Below are 20,474 nucleotides of genomic sequence, written 5' to 3'. Positions count from 1 at the left end.
GTCAAAAGGTTACCCTTAGAGCCTTGTCATAACAAATGCATTTTTCTCAGTCAGCCCTACTTGTGAGTAAGCTATCTACCTTGATGTTGCACTGACATTAAACAATATGTAACACACATACTTGTTTTAATAGGTTTATTCTTTTTGAAGATTTTACAATTACATTTCATCAACTGATACAACAAAACATATCTGGCTATTTTAAGAGGGCTTTTGGAGATTGGCACACAGTGATTCCATTAAGTCCTTATATACATTGATGCTTAAATGCTAAATAGCATATTGGGTATTTACTCAAGCAGGCTTCTTTGTACATCCTGATCACTAGCAATTCTTCACACAGCAGCTTATTGTTGAGTCCTTTAATTATAGAAATAAGAATGGTGGTAGAGAAGAAGAGCTTTTTTATGTCTGACTTTGAAATGGAAAGAGATTCTGTTATATTACATAGCCCAAGAAATATTAGCAGTATGTTCCTTGGCTTTCATTCGTAAAACTGCAATACTGGAAGACCTGCGTTCAAATTCTGGCTTGGTTTCAAATGCATGTCCATTAGTTCCAGAAAGTAAAGAGTCAGTAAAGAAGTTATTAAGGGGAACATGGCTGAACTGGCTCTGATGATTTGAAAAGCCAGAGTACCCAGAATCTGTCCGAGGAGAATGGGAATAAGGGGTCATACAAGAGGAAGTATCCCGTGGAAGCATGCAGGAAGTCACCGAACTGCTAGCTGCATTTCCTGCCCACAAATTATTCTGAATCTGGAACATATAAACAAGACAAGATTAAATGTATATTTTAAGCATCATTTTTCCCTCTAGTTTCATTTATCATTGAACCTATTGTCAATACAGCTGGCAATAGGATAATATTAAGTTATTCAAATGAAAAATAGAAATTCAAATGAGAAGTGTAATTTTCTGAAGCAGCTGACAAAGTAACAAACCTGATCTTAGATATTCTGCCTTTAGCTAGAGAACTAGGTATCATTTGCTGACTTGCTTCAGAGTAGAAAATATCTTTGGACACATTTGGTCACAACCATCTTCCCCAAAGTAAAATTCAACAGTGATGAAATGTAGAAGCACTTGTTTTATTGCACCTAAGATCAGGGCCTGTATTTTCTGAGGAAATCATTATTTTGCTTATAGTCTCTTCACAATAGATTGAGGTATATTTTTAACAGAAACTCTCAGTCAATGTCATGAATAACTTGGTGCTACATTTTTTGCAAGAAAGACTGAGATACCAACAGGGTGATTCTCCCGCAGCAATACATGCATATAATGAAATGTTTTCTGGGCAACTCTGGTCTATAAATCTGACATATATTAGTAATGAAAAAAATGAAAAAGAAGGAAACCTAGAACTAAATTTCATAACCTCTGCATTTCATTTTAACCTTGAAAATAAAGTTGTATCTAGTATATTTAGTATATTTAGAATCTTTTATTTATTTTGGTAACTGTTCAGAAAGATTGATATATTTATTTCCTACTGATAGGACAGCTCAGTGATGTGTTCTGAAATTTTTCATTAGCCACAGGAAGTTAGCATAAATTCGAGAGGGTTTCCCCCACCGCCACCACTATGTGGCCTCCACATACTCCAAACAGATATGGATTGACATAATGGCCTGAAAGCCAACAGTTATTGTTGGTAGTGCCTTTGGATAAGATAAGTATCATTTTCAAAAATCTTTTGGCAAATTTCTTCTCTCCCTGGAGAAATGCAGTCAATGATAACTTAATTCTTTTGTTCATGGAAAGTGTGAAAGATTTGTAGGAGACATTTGTTCCTTAGTTTGAAATTAGCTATGTATACAGCAACAACATGTACAACTACTCTGAAAAATCACTGCAGAAATGGAAGCAAGCTATAAAACTAAACATCAGTATGTAGGAAGAGTTTAACCCTGTCCTCTAACCTTGGATCTGGACCAAAGAAAGAATCAATTACTATTGTGTGAAAACAAAAGGATAGGTTCATTTCAGCTGCAGTGGGGAAATAGTGCCTTGCCTTGAAACCTTTGTTTATGGAGATATTGTCAAACAATTGCAAGCTGAAGCCAAAGTAATTGAGGAAAAGCCAATCTTCCCTATCAAATTCTCAGATGACTAAATCAAAAAGGATTGCATTCTGTTTGAGAATGTTGTTTGCACAAATAAAACTGTATATGCACAGGAGCTGTAGGAATAAGTAGAAAAGTTCAGCAAGTGATTGTACATATACATGTGGTTGTAGATTTGCTGATGTCTGAGGTATATTTCTATTCTCTTTTCTGATTGATTCACAGCATCATTTGAATGGCAAGAATGAGAATACAAAGTGCTCCTTACTCACATGGTTCTTAGCATCCTTCCCTTTTTCCATATACTCCATTCCTCAAAACTCCTCTTGTACAGATGTTCCAACATCCAATGGAGCACTTCTGGAATGTCAGAGAAGTCATACTGGCATTCCTTATGTCTAGCAAGGACCACTTTTATGGTTGCTAAGAAGTCACCATATCATCTCATGAAAACAACTTACTAACCCATGGTTGGGCCACATTTAGGATTATATTAATGTGGCAGAAGGTATGCTGCCCCATTTACCTCATGGATGTCACACAAACCAAGCATTCCCATCCCAGACCCACTCATATTTGTCCATATATCCCCAAAGGTCAAATACTGCCAACTGTGGTGCTTATTTGCTGGACATATTTAAATCAAAGCAGAACCACAAACAATTTTGCTGTTAATATATTTTAGGATATTAATAATATTTACAGTAATTAAATTCATAAAGTTATGGTTCCAAATAGCTCAAAAATTCTAGAAAAGTCTAAACCTTCATCCTTTTGAGGGGGAAAAAGACACAACATTCGATCACTATTAGGTTTCAATTAATATTGTTTGAAATAAATATATAACAATCCACATGGCAACTGTTATGTCAGACTTTCAATAAACAAATAATTAATATCAGTATATTGTATATAAACAATCAAAATTGGGTTAGCCTTTTCAAAATACTGGCAGAGAAAAAAAAACCACAAGAATGTTGTTTGCAACACCCAGTTCTAATTAAACCATGCAAACCAATTTCCATGCATGTGGCTAACAAATTCTAAATAACTAAGTTCATTTTTAGCTAATAAATTTCAGCTTAGAGTGTCATCCAAACTTCCTTAACATCTAATGGATTTGGGTTTTACTATTTGCCATTGGATCTCACATTTTATCAAGGTGGGTATCTGAAATCCCCAAGAACATTAAAAGGGTGTTAAAAACACATGGGAAATGGACAAAAACTGAATTCATGGCTGATTTATATGACAAAAACAGAGCCTGTCTTATTAAAATCAAAGAAGTCAATTTATCCATTTCAGTAAAATGTGTCAACTTCACCAACCATAGTGAATACTATTGAATCTTTCCATCTCTGTGTGTATAATAATCTAAGCACAATAATCATATATTGAAATAATCTTCCATGACTTCTCTTGACTGGTTATCCATTAACACCAAAAGAAAACATGCTGGCTTCAATTGAATATTGACTCCTTATTTATCATTAAAATATTCTGTACCAAAATATGTATTTGAATCCATTTTTATATGTCTATCAAGTATGATAAAATGCCCTTTCATGTTGTTCATATTTCCAACATACATTTGAATTGCATTTCATATAATTTCTCTGATGTCATGTACCAACAATACTTTTTTATATAAAAAATGTCTTTGAGATGATAACACAATGTAAACTTTAACCCTTTAAACCACAGTTAGAAAAAAGCCATGGAAGAGTATATCTATATATGATTACTTTTGCAAAATTATTATATGCACAAAGATAGAAAGATTTGGCACTTCTCACTATGGAGGAATGGTTGGTGAAACTGACAGATTTTGCTGAATTCCTTTGATTAGAGAAAAGACACTATATTTATTGATAACTGACTCTTATGGACTTTTACATAAAAGTGAAAAATGTGAATTTGTGGTTTATGGTTTTGATGATTACATAGGACTATAGAAAGTAGAATAATATGATGTAATTTTAGAGATAGAGGCAAAAATATATTTGTATTTATTTATTTTATTAAATTTTATTTATTTTATTAAATTTATATACTGCCCTATTCCCGGAGGACTCAGGTCGGTGTACAGGGAGGATTAAAACAAACATACAAAAATTAAAATCAGATTAAGACAATTAATTAAATGAAGTCCCTGAAATTTAAAACTAAAACCCAATAAAAATTAAAACCCCTCAGCCTGGGCCAGAAAGCTCAAAGAGCCAAGTTTTCAGGTCCCTGAGGAATGAGCGAAGGTCGGGGGCAGTCCTAAGTTCCATGGGGTGTTGGTTCCATAGGGCCGGCATGCCCACAGAGAACGCTCTTCCCCTGGGAATAACCCGCCGGCATTCCTTAACCAGTGGTATCCTGAGAAGGCCCTCCCTGTGGGAGCGCACAGGACGAAGGGAGCTTGATGCCGGCAGCAGGTGTTCCCTCAGATAACCAAGCCATTTAGGGCTTTATAGGTCATCACCAGCACCTTGAATCTCACCCGAAGGGCAACTGGAAGCCAATGCAGCTCGTGGAGTAGAGGTGTTACATGGGAGTATCGGGAAGCCCCCATCACAACTCGCGCGGCCGCATTCTGCACCAGTTGAAGCCTCCGAGTGGTCCTCAAGGGCAGCCCCATGTAGAGAGAGTTGCAGTAGTCTAAACGGGAGGTCACGAGCACATGAGTGACTGTGCGTAGGTCATCTCGGTCCAGATAGGGTCGCAAATGGTGCACCAGGCGAACCTGGGCAAAAGCCCCCCTGGTCACGGCTCCTATGTGGTCTTCAAAATTGAGCCATGAATCCAGGAGGACGCCCAAGTTGCGAGCCCTATCAACGGGGGGTAACACCTCACCCCCCATCGTTAAAGATGGAATAGTCTGGGTGACCCGAGATGCCGGTATGCACAGCCACTCAGTCTTGGCAGGATTTAGACGAAGCCTGTTGCTCCCCATCCAGACCCGGACCGCCTCCAGGCAATGGGACATCACGGCGAGGGCATCACTGGGTTGGTTCGGGGTGGAGAAAAAAAGTTGGGTATCATCAGCATACTGATGATACCCCACCCCAAAACCAAGAATGATCTCGTCCAGTGGCTTCATATAGATGTTGAACCGGAGGGGAGAGAGAACCGACCCTTGAGGAACTCCACAAGCGAGAGGCCTCGGGGTGGACCTCTGCCCTCCCATCAACACTGACTGCGAGCGGCCCAGGAGATAGAAGAACCACTGCAAAACAGTGCCTCCCACTCCCAACCCCCTGAGACGCCGCAGTAGGATACCATGGTCGATGGTATCGAAAGCCGCTGAGAGATCTAATAGGACTAGGACAGAGGAACAACCCCTGTCCCGAGCCCGCCAGAGATCATTCACCAGCACGACCAATGCCGTCTCCGTGCTGTGCCCGGGCCTGAAACCTGATTGGTACTGGTCCAGATAATCAGCTTCATCCAGGAACAGAGGAAGCTGATGCGCCACCACATTCTCAACAACCTTCGCCAAAAAGCGAAGGTTGGAGACCGGACGATAGTTATTTAAAACAGCTGGGTCCAGGGCAGGCTTCTTGAGGAGGGGTCTCACCACCGCCTCCTTCAGGGTGGCGGGGAAGATACCGTACTTCAAGGAAGCAGTTATTACTGCCTGGAACCAGCGTCATGTCTCCTCCCGAGCCGCATAAACCAGCCAGGAGGGGCATGGGTCCAACAAACAGGTGGTGGAGCTCAGCCTCCTCATCATCCTGTCCACATAATCAGGGGAAACAGGATCGAACTCAGTCCAGATAACATGCTCAAGACCGTCCGATTCCTCCACGTCAGACTCTGCCCAGTCAGAGTCCAAACCGGTCCGGATCTGAGCAATTTTGTCCGTCAGATGATGACTAAACTCCTCGGCCCGCCCCTGTAAGGGATCCTCCCTCACCTCCCGGTTGAGAAGGGAGCGAGTCACCCTAAACAGGGCAGCCGGGCGATTATCTGCGGACGCGATGAGGTCAGCAAAGTAATTAGCCTTTGCCGTCCTCATCGCTGCAAGATAAGACCTTATAAAGATTCTTAACTGCAATCAGTCAGATTCAGATTGGCTGGACCTCCAACAGCTCTCAAGACCCCGTCTCCTACGCTTCATCTCCCGGAGCTCCATAGAAAACCATGGAGCCCACCAGGATCTGCGTCGGGTCAGGGGTCGCAAGGGTACAACACAGTCGAGTGCCTCGGTGGCAGCCCTTTCCCAGGCATTCACCAAGGCGTCGACCGGGCTGTGAGTGAGGGGGATAGGTATAGACCCAAGCACTGTCTGGAACCGTTCTGGGTCCATTAGGCCCCTGGGGCGGAACCACCTGGTCGGTTCCGCAGCCCAGCAGTGGGGGTGGCATAACGGAAGACCAACCGCAGGAGGTGATGATCGGACCATGACAGGGGGACACTAGTTGGCGAGCCCCCTCCCAGATCATCAAGTCACTGCCCAGATAAGAAAACTAGGTCGAGAGTGTGTCCCCCCCATGGGTCGGACCCTGAATTTCTTGGGTCAGGTCCATGGCCGTCATGGAGGCCAAGAACTCCCAGGCTAACTCAGACGACCCTCCCAGAGAAGGCAGGTTAAAGTCGCCCAGAACTATAAGTCTGGGAAACTCAACCGACAACCCTGAGAGGGCGTCGAGAAGCTCGGGCAGGGCCGTTGCCACACAGCTGGGTGCCAGGTATGTGAGCAACAAGCCCAACTGAGCCCTAGGGCCTCACTTCAGGAGGAGGGACTCACTCCCGCCTATCTGTAAAACAGTGGACTCCCGCGGACATAAGGTCTCCCGTATAACTACCGCCACCCCACCACCCCTGCCCTGAGCCCTCGGCTGATGCAACACACAGAAACCTGGAGGGCAAAGCTCAGTCAGAGGGACACCTCCCTCTGAACCCAACCAGGTTTCTGTAATACATGCCAGATCCGCGTGTTCCTCCTCGATCAAATCATGGACAAGGGGAGCCTTATTCACCACATATCTGGCATTGAAGTACACCAGCCTAAGCTCAGGGACCTGATCCCCCGCACCCCTGGGTAAACGGGTACCAACTGGAGGGTCGGAGCACGCCACCGCTTGAAGACAGCGGGGGCATGATCCCAGATGTCGATATGGCCCTCCATTGGACTGCCTGCTGCCATTCCCTATCATTGTGGGGATTTGAAACCCCACCCCAATACCAGGAAAACCAGAAGCCCCCAAACCCAAACCCCTCTCGCCGGGGACCATCTCCGGCCCAGACTGACAGCCGGTTGAAGGAACACATCCTAATTCCCTCCCAACCCTGCCATTCCCCCCCTCCCTAACCCTTTAAAACAACCGGCTAAAAAACGTACTAGGGGCCTCTTGATGCATTTCCCCCAGAGGCCCCTATCCATGCCCAGCCACCTCTCGTGGTCCCAAAAATTGGGCCCGTCATTAAGGGAATTACAAACAAAGGCGGCAGGTCGTACCCAGGAGGGAGAAGCCCCCCTGAGAGCGTACAAGTCAACACTAGAGTAACGCAGATGAGCCATATAGTGCTAAGGATATCCACATAGGGCACTTATAACAAATTGGTAGTCAGATGTTGTCAGGTTAATATCAAGATGACACTGATATTACTGATATTAAGTTTATAGCTACCATGAAGAATATCTATTGCTACTTCTTCATCACTTTTTTATTTCTTTTTTTATTTTTCTTCAACTTTTTCCCCTTTTTGTACTTTTTGCTTTTTCTTTGATTTCTTTTTCTTTATTCCTCCTTACATTATATTAATGTATCACAGTTTTTATCCTTGTTTAAAGTTTATGTATACAGAGCCTGTAATCCTTCTAGCAACACATGGTTTAAGAGCAAATGGCAAATGTTTTCCTTGTTTTATTGCAAAGTGATTGTACATTATCATTTTAATTTGCTGTGAAAGTTGAAAATTTAAACACAAACTTTATGTTAGACAAACACATTAAGAATTTATAAAGCTGGCAAGCAACTGTGAAAAGTTTTCTTAGTGGAGAGAATATAAATTGGATAATATGAACACAACACAACACTTACTGCTTGGCTCATGAATTTAGTTGAACTTTAAAAGTTATGGTACTGTGAGTTTTATCTCTTCCACTTCTTTAAATATAAAAATACATGCTGAAGACACATTACTTAGCAAGGTATATAGTGTAAGTATCATAAAACAAAAACCTAAGCCTAAAATTTATATTGGAATTCAGAATAAATAAAACTACTACTTTACAATAAGTAGAAAACCCTGGTACATGGGAGGGAAAGAAAACAGTGCTTGAATATAAATATAATTATTCTTGTTTAAATTTTCTGTGATCTGTGCAGTATATAAAAGGTAATTCATGGAGTTTCTGAATAAGCCTACACATAGATCTCACCTCTGGTTTCTGTTACATCACGAACATTTTAAGTTTTTCTCTTGTGGTTAACATGAAATCACCAAAGTATCATTTAGTGTTTTTGTGCATGTATGTGTTTATGTCTGAGTATGTTACATAGGGTCTGTAAGATTCAAACAGTTTAACTCATCTCTGCATCAACTACAATTTTAGCCAATTAATAGGTAAAGATAACTTTAATCTATGGGACCTGGCAGAAGATATATAATTTGAAGTTATTTTATCTCTAGTATGTTACCCTGCTACAAAAAAAAATAAACTAAAGATTATGTCCTTGACAATCTTAAAGAGATACCCTTAAATATGCATTTCTCATTTGTATTTATAACCACTGCAAATGCAGATTATTAATCAGTTTCAAATATTCTTTAATTAACTAGCAGCCCCACTGTATGTGGAGATTCTCAGTTATCCAAGTTATACTTGTCTCAAAGGTGCTTTTTCAAAAGTTATCTGGACCGGGTTTTGTTTTTCCTTGAGGAAATGTTTCACTTCTCATCCAAGAAGCTCAACTGATGAAACTTCTTGGATGAGGAGTGAAATGTTTTCTTCTTACTCATCAAGGAGAAAAAGCACCTTTGAGATAGCAGTCCCACTATTTGCTAGATAGAAATACCAAGCCCTGGCCTCCAAGTCATTTCTGGACTCTTAAGTGATGACTCATCGTACCAGCAATGGAAGATGGAAGAACAAGTAATAGGAAAGTGAAATAGATAACTACAAGTAATAGATGTCATACAAACTAAGAGATTCTAGACATATTCCAAGAACTTCAAAGTAAATAGCAGAGAGAGAAAAAGGTATATCATGCCAGCTAATATCAAAATCTAACTGAAAAGAACAATAGCCATCTTGAGTCTTAATGTTATAGAAAATAAAAAGCTATGTGCAGTATTGTGTGGCCCAATGTACGTTAAATGGGGATGGTCCAAATACCATCCCAATCTAATGTAATGGTCTGATGGTTAGTTGTCAACTGTACACTGAACTAGTAGATTCGCTTTATTTTTTACAATTTTACAATTTTATGTTTGATGTCCATTAGCTAGATTATAAAAATTGTAAAATAATTATAAACAAGCTAACCATGAAAATGAACCTCAGTAATGTCAATATATGCTGCTTAGTCAAACTGATTACAATTCCCATGTTATACTGATAATGAAAAAACTTAGAAGGGTATCAGCTTAAAATATCATAGCTTGGAACTTAAAGCCAAAACCTCAGGATGATGACATTTAAAGCTGTGTGTTAGTCAAATAATTCCATCAAATAGACAATATCAGCACAGGCAGTTATACCAAGTTCAATGCAGTCTCCACAAGAAATTTAATTAGGCCAATGGGGGCTAGCATTTCCAGGCAGTATCAAAAAAGGCCAATTGATCCAGGCAGCTAACCCAAAAGTTAGTTAGCCCTCAAAGACCCAGTCCTGTTTGGAGTTATATTAACTTCACTCAATCAACTAAATGCCTCATGCTATACATGAAAACTAAATATCACATCTGCATACAAACGGCAAACAAGCCTCCAGGTCTTCTGTAACATTAGTGCTAAAGTTATTAGTAATTCCAAGGGGTGTGATGGGCTTCTGGCTTCCTTCACATTAGGTGAGAGGATCAAAGCATGAGAGAAAGGCTATAGTAAAAAGTTATTCTACCACATACTTTCCTGATTGAGTGCCCACCAGAAGAGTTGGGCAGGATGACTTGAATTTCTGGGAGATGCAGTAACACACATCTAAAACACAGGCAAGGCAACTCTACTGCACAAACAAAAGCAATATTTGGATAAGGAGCAGGAGGCAGTCCTCTTTTTCTTTATTCACATTCTGATTATGATTCTGGCTTTCTTCTACATGTGAGTTAAATTGCACTGAAAGATAGTAGCTGACCTAATGAGTTCCATGGTCGTGATTACTTTGTTTTCTTAAACATAATTATTATATGTCACAGTGCGTTCATTCTGTCTTCCCTATCTCTCTCTTGCCATGTAAATAAATCTAAGAAATGGGACTCTCCTACAATCATATATTGAACCATTTCAGGAATCAGGAGAGTAAACCATGGCACCCTAGAATACATGATATTAAACTTGAAGTGCTGGTTTGTAGAGACATAGGTGTGTTCTTATTGTCCATATGAATCCTTTATTCCATGCCACACATAGCCAACCTGTATTGTATACAGGTTTGGGTTGTTGTTTTTTTTAAAGAAAGGAGGATTCTAGCAGTTTTCTTTTTCAGAAACAGCAGTTATTTAAGTCTCTCCTTTGGAGGAAAAAGTGCAAAAAAAGAGAGGACATGCATCATTTTTCACAAAGTGAACAATTTTTTTCTCAATTAAATTAGCCCATCTTTACCCTTATTTTTTGTAAAATGCTACAAAAAAGGACTCTCTTTCAGAGCAAGAACCTGATGATTTGGAATTGTGTGCCTTGCTATATTCTATTGTTTGTCTATCACCATTATCTGGGAGAGATTCTTGTATCACACCAATTACCCCATAGCCACAACTGATCCCACTTTAATCATTGTATCTATGTCTTCCTGTCTTCCTCATCCATCCCCACCATATCTGTTTTCTGGACAGCAACCCTGGGCAGAGTCTGACGGGGGGGGGGGGAGACAAGCGGTCTTAGGAATGTTATCTGGGAAGAATTAGACCCTGTGACTCCGGAAGAGGTGGACAGGATCATGGGGAGGCTGAGTTCCACTACTGTACGTGTTTACTGGACCCGTGCCCCTCCTGGCTGGTGTATGCAGCTCGGGAGAGGACACGAGGCTGGCTCCAGGCAGTAATAACTGCTTCTTTGAGGGAGGGTAGCTTCCCTGCCGCCTTGAAGGAGGCGGTGGTGAGGCCCCTCCTCAAGAAGCCTGCCCTGGACCTGGCTATTTTGAACAACTATCATCCGGTCTCCAACCTTCGCTTTCTTGCGAAGGTTGTTGAGAGCGTGGTGGCACATCAGCTCCCTCTGTTCCTGGAGGAAACTAACTATCTGGACCCGTACCAATTGGGTTTTAGGCTCGGTTACAGCACGGAGACAGCATTGGTCGCGCTGGTGAATGATCTCTGGCGGGCTCGGGACAGAGGTTGTCCCTCTGTCCTAGTCCTATTAGACCTCTCAGCGGCTTTTGATACCATTGACCATGGTAACCTGCAGTACTGCATTCTAACCACTGCACCACCAAATTACTAGATTTGAAAATGCATTCAACCAGAAGCTATCAGAAACATTTTTTCTCTTGCTGTAGTAAATCCTGAAAGTGTAAAAGTAAAATAAAGGCCCCTATACCTTTCAGAGAGCTTGTGAAAGGAGTTACCTTTCAGGCATTAATACTAAGTCATTCTACATTTATTTAAAAAGAATATTATGACATATTATTTCTTGATGCTCTTTTAGACTGCCCAACAATTCTTATGGAGCTCCCTGATCCAAAGATTATTCAGGAATGTGGTAGCTCAATTTTATCATCCAATAATAAAATGGTAAATTTGAGAGGCCGCCTCTACTAAACAGAAAAACCAGAATAACAGAGTTGTAAGGGACCTTGGAGGTCTTCTAGTCCAACCCTCTGCTCAGGCAGGAAATCCTATACCATTCCAAACAAATGGTTGTCCAATCTCTTTTTAAAAACTTCCAGTATTGGAGCACCCACAACTTCTGGAGGCAAGTTGGTCCACTGATTAATTGTTCTGTCAGGAAATTTCTCCTTAGTTCTAAGTTGTTTCTCTTCTTGATTAGTTTCCATTCATTGTTTCTTGTCCTGCCTTCAGGTGCTTTGGAGAATAGGTTGACCCCCCTCTTCCTTATGGCAGCACCTTAGTTATTGGAATACTGCTATCATGTCACCCCTAGTCCTAAGGACCCCTAGTCCTAAGGCTTATCTAAGCCTTAAATAATTTTTTGGTTCCCAAATCTCCAAGAGTATCTTCTTAATAAGACTGCAGTGAAAATTTGGGCACTTCCACATAGTAACCAGTTTCACATATATCAAAATTATCCAAAATAGACTTATCCTGCCAGGTTCCAAACTGATTGGCATTTCTTCTAACTGACAAATAGAGAACCACAGAAATTTGCAGCTTCCCACCATTTGTTTTTCTGGCAAAGGAGAAAAGAAAAATAGGTCTGACAATAACAATAACCAAAAAAACACCTTTCAAAACTGATATATAGACATTAGGGAATTCTACAATTTTTGCATCTGCCAGGGCAGCCATGTGCCATGTAGTCAGGAAGACAAAGCATGTGGGAATTCTAGTAGGAAACTGAACTGTCCCATCAAACTCCTGCATCTCAAAATAAAAGTTTTGCAGTTTGAGCTGTGCCAAAGAAGATGATGTGGGAAAGCCGGGGCATGGTACAGATATAGTATCAGTGCCAAACTCTTTGTGTAAGGGTCTCCTAATGATCCATAGACAACTTCATGGATTATATAGTTAATAATTGGAAATTACAATTAAAGCACTCATAATTGCCATTTCCCACTTACTAAGTTAAGTATAGAGCCTTGGTGGAGCAGTGGGCTAATGCCTCCTTATGTAACACCAGCTGCCTGCAATTAGTGCAGGTTCGCATCCCACCAGGCTCAAGGTTGACTCAGCCTTCCATCCTTCCGAGGTAGGTAAAATGAGGGCCCAGATTGTTGGGGGCAATAAGCTGACTTTGTAATAATGCCGCTTGGGGGGTGTATGAAAGCCCTAATAAGCAGGCATATACATAGAATGAAGGCTACTGCTAAGCTTGTAAGCCGCCCTGAGTCTTCGGAGAAGGGCGAGATATAAATGGAATTAAAATATAATGCCAAATAAATATTCTTTAAGGGGAATATCATGTATTCCACTAAAAGTAAAAAGTTGTGGTCAATTAATGTGAATTACTGATTTTTAGAAGGACTGAGAGCCTTTGTAATTACATAGAACAAAACAACTTTGAGTCAAATACCATAATATTGACCCTATGCAGTATTTAACTGGAATATAGGATGTAACCCTGATTGTTGCTAATGGAAGTTATCCATGTATGCTCATAAAGGGCTCTGATGTGAAATTAAAATGCACATTTAACAAAGAGCATGTGTATATTTATAGATTAAGATAAGATAAGATAAGATAAGATAAGATAAGATAAGATAAGATAAGATAAGATAAGATAAGATAAGATAAGATAAGATAAGATAAGATAAGATAAGATAAGATAAGATAAAAGATAATCTTTATTGTCATTTTTTTACTGTGGGCACAATGGCGCACATCAAAAATGAAATTCAGTTGCCCGCTCTCAAAGTGAGACACATACATGACACATACCTAAAACATACAACATATGTATAGACCCACACCCCTACATATAGATAACAATAAAATATTAAATACTGTCCAACTTGAATATACACTATAACGGAAGGAGGAAGCCTGAGAGAGATTTCCTCACATCCTTGGCTCACAAAGTAGAATCATGTAGTTTTAAGTATTCTCATTGTGAGGAAGATTGCAATAGATGGAACGCATTTCCTCCAATAGACTATCTCACCATTTTATGATTACATAAGGCCAACTAGACTGCTAATAGCAGTAAGTTCTCTACTTATGTTAGTTCTTGCTATTTTGATTGGAAAATAGAAGACTAATCATTTGCTAAACTTTCATAGGTTTCATACATCTCAGTACTGCCTGTTTGAAGGAGAATAAGAGAACAATAATTTCTGAAGTGGTTTTCTCAGGTTTTGGTTCCTCACATTTACTTCTGAGTAGAATTTAGTTTAAAGCTCCCCACTGAGATCTAGTTTTCAGCAAATATTACAATATAATGTAATGCACTGATTAAATGTATCCCATTTTTTTCTCACAAAAGCTCGAGGGGATCCACATGTACAGTTGAAGAAGCTTCTTGGATGAGAAATGAAACATCTTCAAAGAAAAACAAGAAAGTCCAATTGCCTCTTTAGAAAGCAATTTTGGGACACACATACAGTAGTTCTCTCTTCATGGCTGGCTCAGGAATTCTGGGAGTTGAAGTCCACGAGTCATAAACGAGGCAAGGTTGCCTACCCCTGCTTTAGGGATTCCCCATTCGTGATTAAATGATTGCAGGAGCATCTGTAGGGGGTGCACAATCTAACCCCTCTCCTTTAAAACATATGTCAATCACAGAGTACCATCTTGACTTTTTTTTCATTCAAACTGCAGATGCTCCTTTATAATTGTAATGTTAACAAGAATGATATTATATAATAAGATGGAAGTGAACATTATTGTTAGTTGTTTGCTTTTGTACTGTATTATTTATTGCTTTAACATTTCTACTCCATTGGAATGTACACCATTTAGAGTTATTTATGAAGTAGATTATTAGCCGAAATAAATAAAATATTGAAAGTGGCTCATGACTCATAAATAGTCTTTACTCTATGTGACTGTAGGAGATTTCACTCTATATATTTATTGAAATCATAGGAAGGAAAGAGTTACAAATGCATGAATTATCTATACAGTCGCTCAGATTTTCCAATTCTCCTTTCTAATTCAGAATATCCAAGCATTGATTTTATGCTACAACTTTCACATGCTCCAGTCAGCATAACCAATGATGAGAGATGATACACTCCAGAGAATTGATAAGCAATGTTGTGAGGAAGACTGTAGCAAACAGACATAAGATATTACAAAATCAATCAATTTGATCTCTAACTATACCTAGTCAAGAAATAAATCTTTGATATAAAAACAATATGGACAATTGTTTTACCTTTTTGCATTGGAATCTCCATTCTAAATAGTTTTACTTGGAAGTTCATCCCATGCTTTTCCTACTTTCAGAAAAATGGAGATACTAAAGCACCTATGTTAGTTTTATTAGGACATAACATTGACAAAGAAAAGCTGTTGTATTAGCACAATTACAGCTGATTTTATAATATGTGAGAAGATTCTAAATCATCTACAAGACTCCACCAGATTGTCAGAACAGAAAAAATAGAATTCTCAGACAAAATGTTAATGCCTGACATTTTGCTAGGAAGCCAGCTTTGGGACTTTGGAAAGAGTTGAAAGAAGTTTTTTTCTGAATATTTCATGCAATATTCCAACAGTTAATTATTTATCTTTGTAAACACTTCAGTTGTTCTGATTACAATGCTTCCTGACATTTATGGAAGGCAAAGGGGAGAAAAAAACTTTCCAAAATGTATCTGAAGGAAAATAAAATTATACAATTAACAATTCGGAGAATGGAATAAAAAGAAAACAGATGGTTGGCTGCATTACTATTTTTATAAAATTCTTGTTCAAGCTGGTTATTGATTGCTAAAAATGTCTCCAAGCATTATTTTATCATGCTACACAAGGGCAGATTTCTTGTAATAATTAACAACTGCATTGAATTGAAAGAGCAAAATCTACAGAAATTTGGTCAAAACTTTTTATGATTTTACAAGCTTATAGGTTTCATCTTGACTTCTACTTAAAATGTCTTGAAATACATCATAGCTAAACCACATCTACTGGGAAGCAGACAGCCTGGTGCTGAAACATCTCATAACTGAAGGAACAGCCATCTTCCCCCTGGTTAACTCTGCTGCCTGCATCTCTGCTCCAGAAAAGGTTTTCTTGTACTGAGAGTTCTAATTCTTCACACAGAATGAAATACCTCCAGACAAGTGTTCCATGTGGCACACAAAATCCCCAATATAGATGCAAACAATGTAGGAAAAAATGAATTTATTGTATAGCAATTATACAGTAATTGTGCTGCTTGATGTGTCTGTGTGTATGTGATAAATAAGATTTATATGGTTTTGTCTTGCAGAGAAAAGAAACAAAACAATAAATATTCAATATTTAATACCTGGGGGTAGCTATCAGTCCGTGGTAAAACAGATATATCATATGTGGCAGCAAAATGACTTTTTGCTTGTTGGATTTGTCCATAACGTTCTCTCTTTCTCCATTTTGCTCTTCGGTTTTGGAACCAGACCTATGTCAAATAAGAAAATTATTAGATTGTCCAAAAAAACCATTTTTGCTGCCCTCCCTTTTAATTGTTTTGCCAGCCCATAGATCAGTGATAAATTGCTTAAGTCCCAGGATTGTAGCTGACCCCTGAAACTCCTGAATTCATCCCAAAGGCACCTTGAAAAATTATGTCCACACCATAAATATTTCTTTGCTCTGCTATACATCTCCATCATTTAATTCATTCAACCAAATACAGCCCTTGGTCCAAAGCACTGAGGAGAAACATGGCCAAAGGTCACTTCTTGACTTATGATTTAATAGTTCATCTTTAAATTTATAGCATTTTGCAGATAAGAAATTATCCTTTACTCTGTTTTGGATTTTAATGAAATCCTAGAACCTAACAGTGTTCTGATCTTGATAGGTACCATCATAAGCTGTTCCTAAGACATGCAGTGAAAGATGTTTCTGGCAGACAGAGAGGAAGGACTTCTTAATGGAGACCTTTTACGATGACAGAATAAAAAAGCACAAGAATGGCTGAACTGTGGTCCAAGTCTCAATCCATAAAACTCCTTTTTATAGACTAATGCAGTTTGATAACCAATAACTTTTAGGCTTCATGTAGCTTTTAGTTTAATGTCCTCCTACCCTCAAGATAATTTCAAAAGTCCTTTTCAAATAATCAGGCTGGAGTTCAGACAGGAAGGGTTTCCATTACAAACATCATATTTTTGAATATTTGATGTGGGCAAATTGAAGGTTTGTGAAAACACTGCATTGAACAAGTCTATTGGCACCATTTTTCTAATAGCATTTGCTCAATTTGTGTCTCTGTGTCACATTTTTGTAATGCACTGATGATGTTAGTTTGGTAATGAAACATCTGCAAGAAAACCGCCAGCCTCAGGGAGCAACCAAGGGTCCCACATATTTTCAGCATTATTAATCAAATGATGATTAGCATTTTAGCAGTACAATGTTTTAATTAAAGTCTGCACATTGATTTTTTTTTTAGATATGATGCTATTGTACATTTGACAGACTACAATATAGTACATACTTTTGACTTTTTCTTCTTCTTTACTTCTTTTACCACTTCAAGTGTCAAAGGAGCATATATTGTATATACTACATATAATTTTCATATTCAATGGGAAAGCAAACAATTGTGTGACTCTCTTTATTTTTCAATATTCACTTCATTGTGGTGATCTGGAACCAAATCCATAATATTTCCAAGGTATGCCTATATTTTTAGTAGGCTTTTTGTTGATCTCTGATAACCCATTGCATGAGAGCAACAGGCATGCATCAGATGAGCCTAGAAAAATTACTTCCCTGTTACACTAAGGCATTTTGGTGAATTCTGCAATATAATTCCATGATGTATTCTGAATATCTAAAATTAACAATGTTTCCTAACTTTAAATCATCATATGTTGTTGCCTACACCTTTCATCATCCCAGACATCAAGCCATTGTAAAGATATTTTGTCATGTAAAAGACCTCATGATTAAGTTCCCATAATATGTTCTCTGGACAAGTGGAGTGGGGAATTTTCATAGCCTTCAGCAAAATAGAATTACAAATATACCCATAAGAATATGACCCTACAACTGATAGACTTCCAGTATCTGAGAATATTTGTTCTGCACAATCATTTGTAACTGGATCTCTACCATTTTCAAGCATTTTTATTTAAAATATGCTAAATATGGCAAGCAAAATAAAAAATGCAGGATCCAATCTGGGTCAATCATTGGGACCAGAGGTTTAGTCTTCTGAGCTTTCAGACTCATGCTGGAGCCCCCATCCTTGGGGAATTTCTCTTTACTGGAATGTGTACTTTGGGGTCTTCTATGTATAGTATTTATGTATGTGTACTAGTAAAATCCTAGTAAGACCACACCTAGAATACTACAGCCAATTTTGGTCGCCATGACACAAAAAAGATGTTGAGAGTTTGGAAAAAAATTCAGAGAAGAGCAACTAAGATGATTAAAGGCCTGAAGACTAAAACATACAAATAATGGCTATGGGACTTGGGTTTGGCTATTCTAAAGAAGAGAAGAAATAGGGGAGACATGATAGCAGTATTCCAGTATTTAGGGGCTGTCATAAAGAAGAGGGAGGTCACGTTATTCACCAAAGCACCAGAGGGCAGGACAAGAAACAATGGTTGGAAATTGAACAAAGAGAGAACCAACCTGGAATTAAGGAGAAACTTCTTGAGAGTGAGGACAATCAACCAGTGGAACAGCTTGCCTCCAGAAATCGTGGGCACTCCATCACTGGAGATTTTCAAGAAGAGGCTAGACAGTCACTTATCTGAGATGGTATAGGTTCTCCTGCTTGAGTGGGGGGCTGGATTAGAAGGCCTCCAAAGTCCCCTCCAGCAATGTTCTGTTCTGTTCTGTTCTGTTCCGTTCCATTCCATTCTATTCTAGTATTAGTATTTAGAAGGATTTGGCAACACAAGGAAACAACAGCCAACAACTTAATAGCTGGCCATGAGCATGCCAATTAAGCAATAAGAAGCCACACCTAACCAGGGACCACATAAATACTGTGAATAGAATAGTCCAAAGCACACATTCCAGTAGAAAGGAATTCCCTGAAGATGGGCTCCAGCACAAGTCCGAAAGCTCAGAAGACTAAACCTCTGGTCCTGATGACCGACCCAGATTGGATCCTGCAACATTATCCCGGGACATGTATAGTTGCCTTCATTCATGAAAATCAAAAATACCAATTACCATTTAAACCAATGTTTTTCAGATGTGACCATTTTAAGATATGTGAAGAAGTCCACAAAACCTATAATTGTCAAGTTTGAGAAGCACTGATTAAACTAAGGACAGAGAAGATATGTTTTTGGACAAGTGGTCTGTTATAAAATAACAGAGGCAAACTAGTGAGGTTGTTCCCTGTCACTCTTTCTGAATCCAGAGGTAAAAGGAGGACATATTTCCAAACAGATCTGATGGTTGTCTTCATCCACCATCTTTAAGAATATTTGTGGATTGGATTAGAGTTTCAGAAGCAGTCTTGAAAATAAAGATGATGATAGAGACTATTTTATACTATCCAGCTTCAATTTTTAAAACAATTAAAGTATTTTTTTAAAAAAATAAAGTCAGACAAGGCAAGGAGCCCAGGGGCACTAGCAAGTCTCCATAAACACACTGGTGAAGAAGGCCCTATATCATCTGCTTGTGGTCTAAAACATTAGCCCAGTCAAAACATTGTGCTTGGGAATATATCATTTAAAATATTGTTCCATAAGTAAAAGGCACTTGTAAAAGCAAACTTTACAACAAAACTCTATGTGTACCAAAAGGCAGCCAGAAATGGACTTACACAACAGAAAAATCTATCCTTTGAAAGGAAAAGGCAAAGAAAGAGAGCATGGGAACAAAGCAAGAGCCCTCAGATGGAGTGAAGATGAAAGCCACTTAATCCCATTTGTGGGTTTTTGCCCCATCTCTCTCTCTCTCTCTCTCTCTCTCTCTCTCTCTCTCTCTCTCTCTCTCTCTCTCTCTCTCTCTCTCTCTTTCCCTCCTTCCCTCCCTCCCTCCCCCCCTCTCTCTCCCTTACAATATTAAATGAAAACTGGCAAGCTGCAGGATAAAATTCCTGACCCTAGCACAGGGGTGTCAAACTCGCAACGTCACATGACGTGTCGCCATGTATTGCAACTTTTTTGCCATTGCCAGCAATGGGGTAGGCGTGGTTTTGCTATGATGCATCTGGCCAGTGGGCCAGCAGTTTGACACCCCCGCCCTAGCATCTTCTTTATTTATGCAATCTCATCTGAAGCAATAATAGCAGGCTGTGGTACAAAATGGCAATGGCAGAGAACATCCAAAGAAACTATAGGAAGTTTTAAGGAAATGAGAAGTCTTTGCCCGTGCCCAAGACATGTCTATTTTCTTTCATGGAGATGTACATTTTTTTACTATGTTTACAAATTTGACCTGGAGGTCACGTAAGCAATGTGGGCTGCTTTCCTTCTTTTTATTGGCTTTATTTTGATTGCATATGAGTT

The 20,474-nt window shown here is 39.3% G+C and overlaps 1 protein-coding gene across 1 annotated transcript in view; it reads right to left on the bottom strand.

Moving 5' to 3' along the window:
* Nucleotides 1–443: 443 nt before the first annotated feature.
* The window catches only part of ALX1 (ALX homeobox 1), a gene marked incomplete at both ends in the record, with an annotated part of 31,474 nt that continues 11,443 nt past the window's right edge, over nt 444–20,474 (bottom strand). The window contains 2 exons of the mRNA XM_081332027.1: nt 444–758; nt 16,313–16,441. Coding sequence (XP_081188153.1) covers nt 444–758; nt 16,313–16,441 — 444 coding nt within the window. The remainder of the gene's footprint in view (nt 759–16,312; nt 16,442–20,474) is intronic.

The sequence above is a fragment of the Vipera berus genome, assembly GCF_964194415.1.
Source record: "Vipera berus genome assembly, chromosome: 6".
Classification (NCBI taxonomy): Eukaryota; Metazoa; Chordata; class Lepidosauria; order Squamata; family Viperidae; genus Vipera; species Vipera berus.
This window is presented reverse-complemented; position numbering and strand designations above follow the sequence as displayed.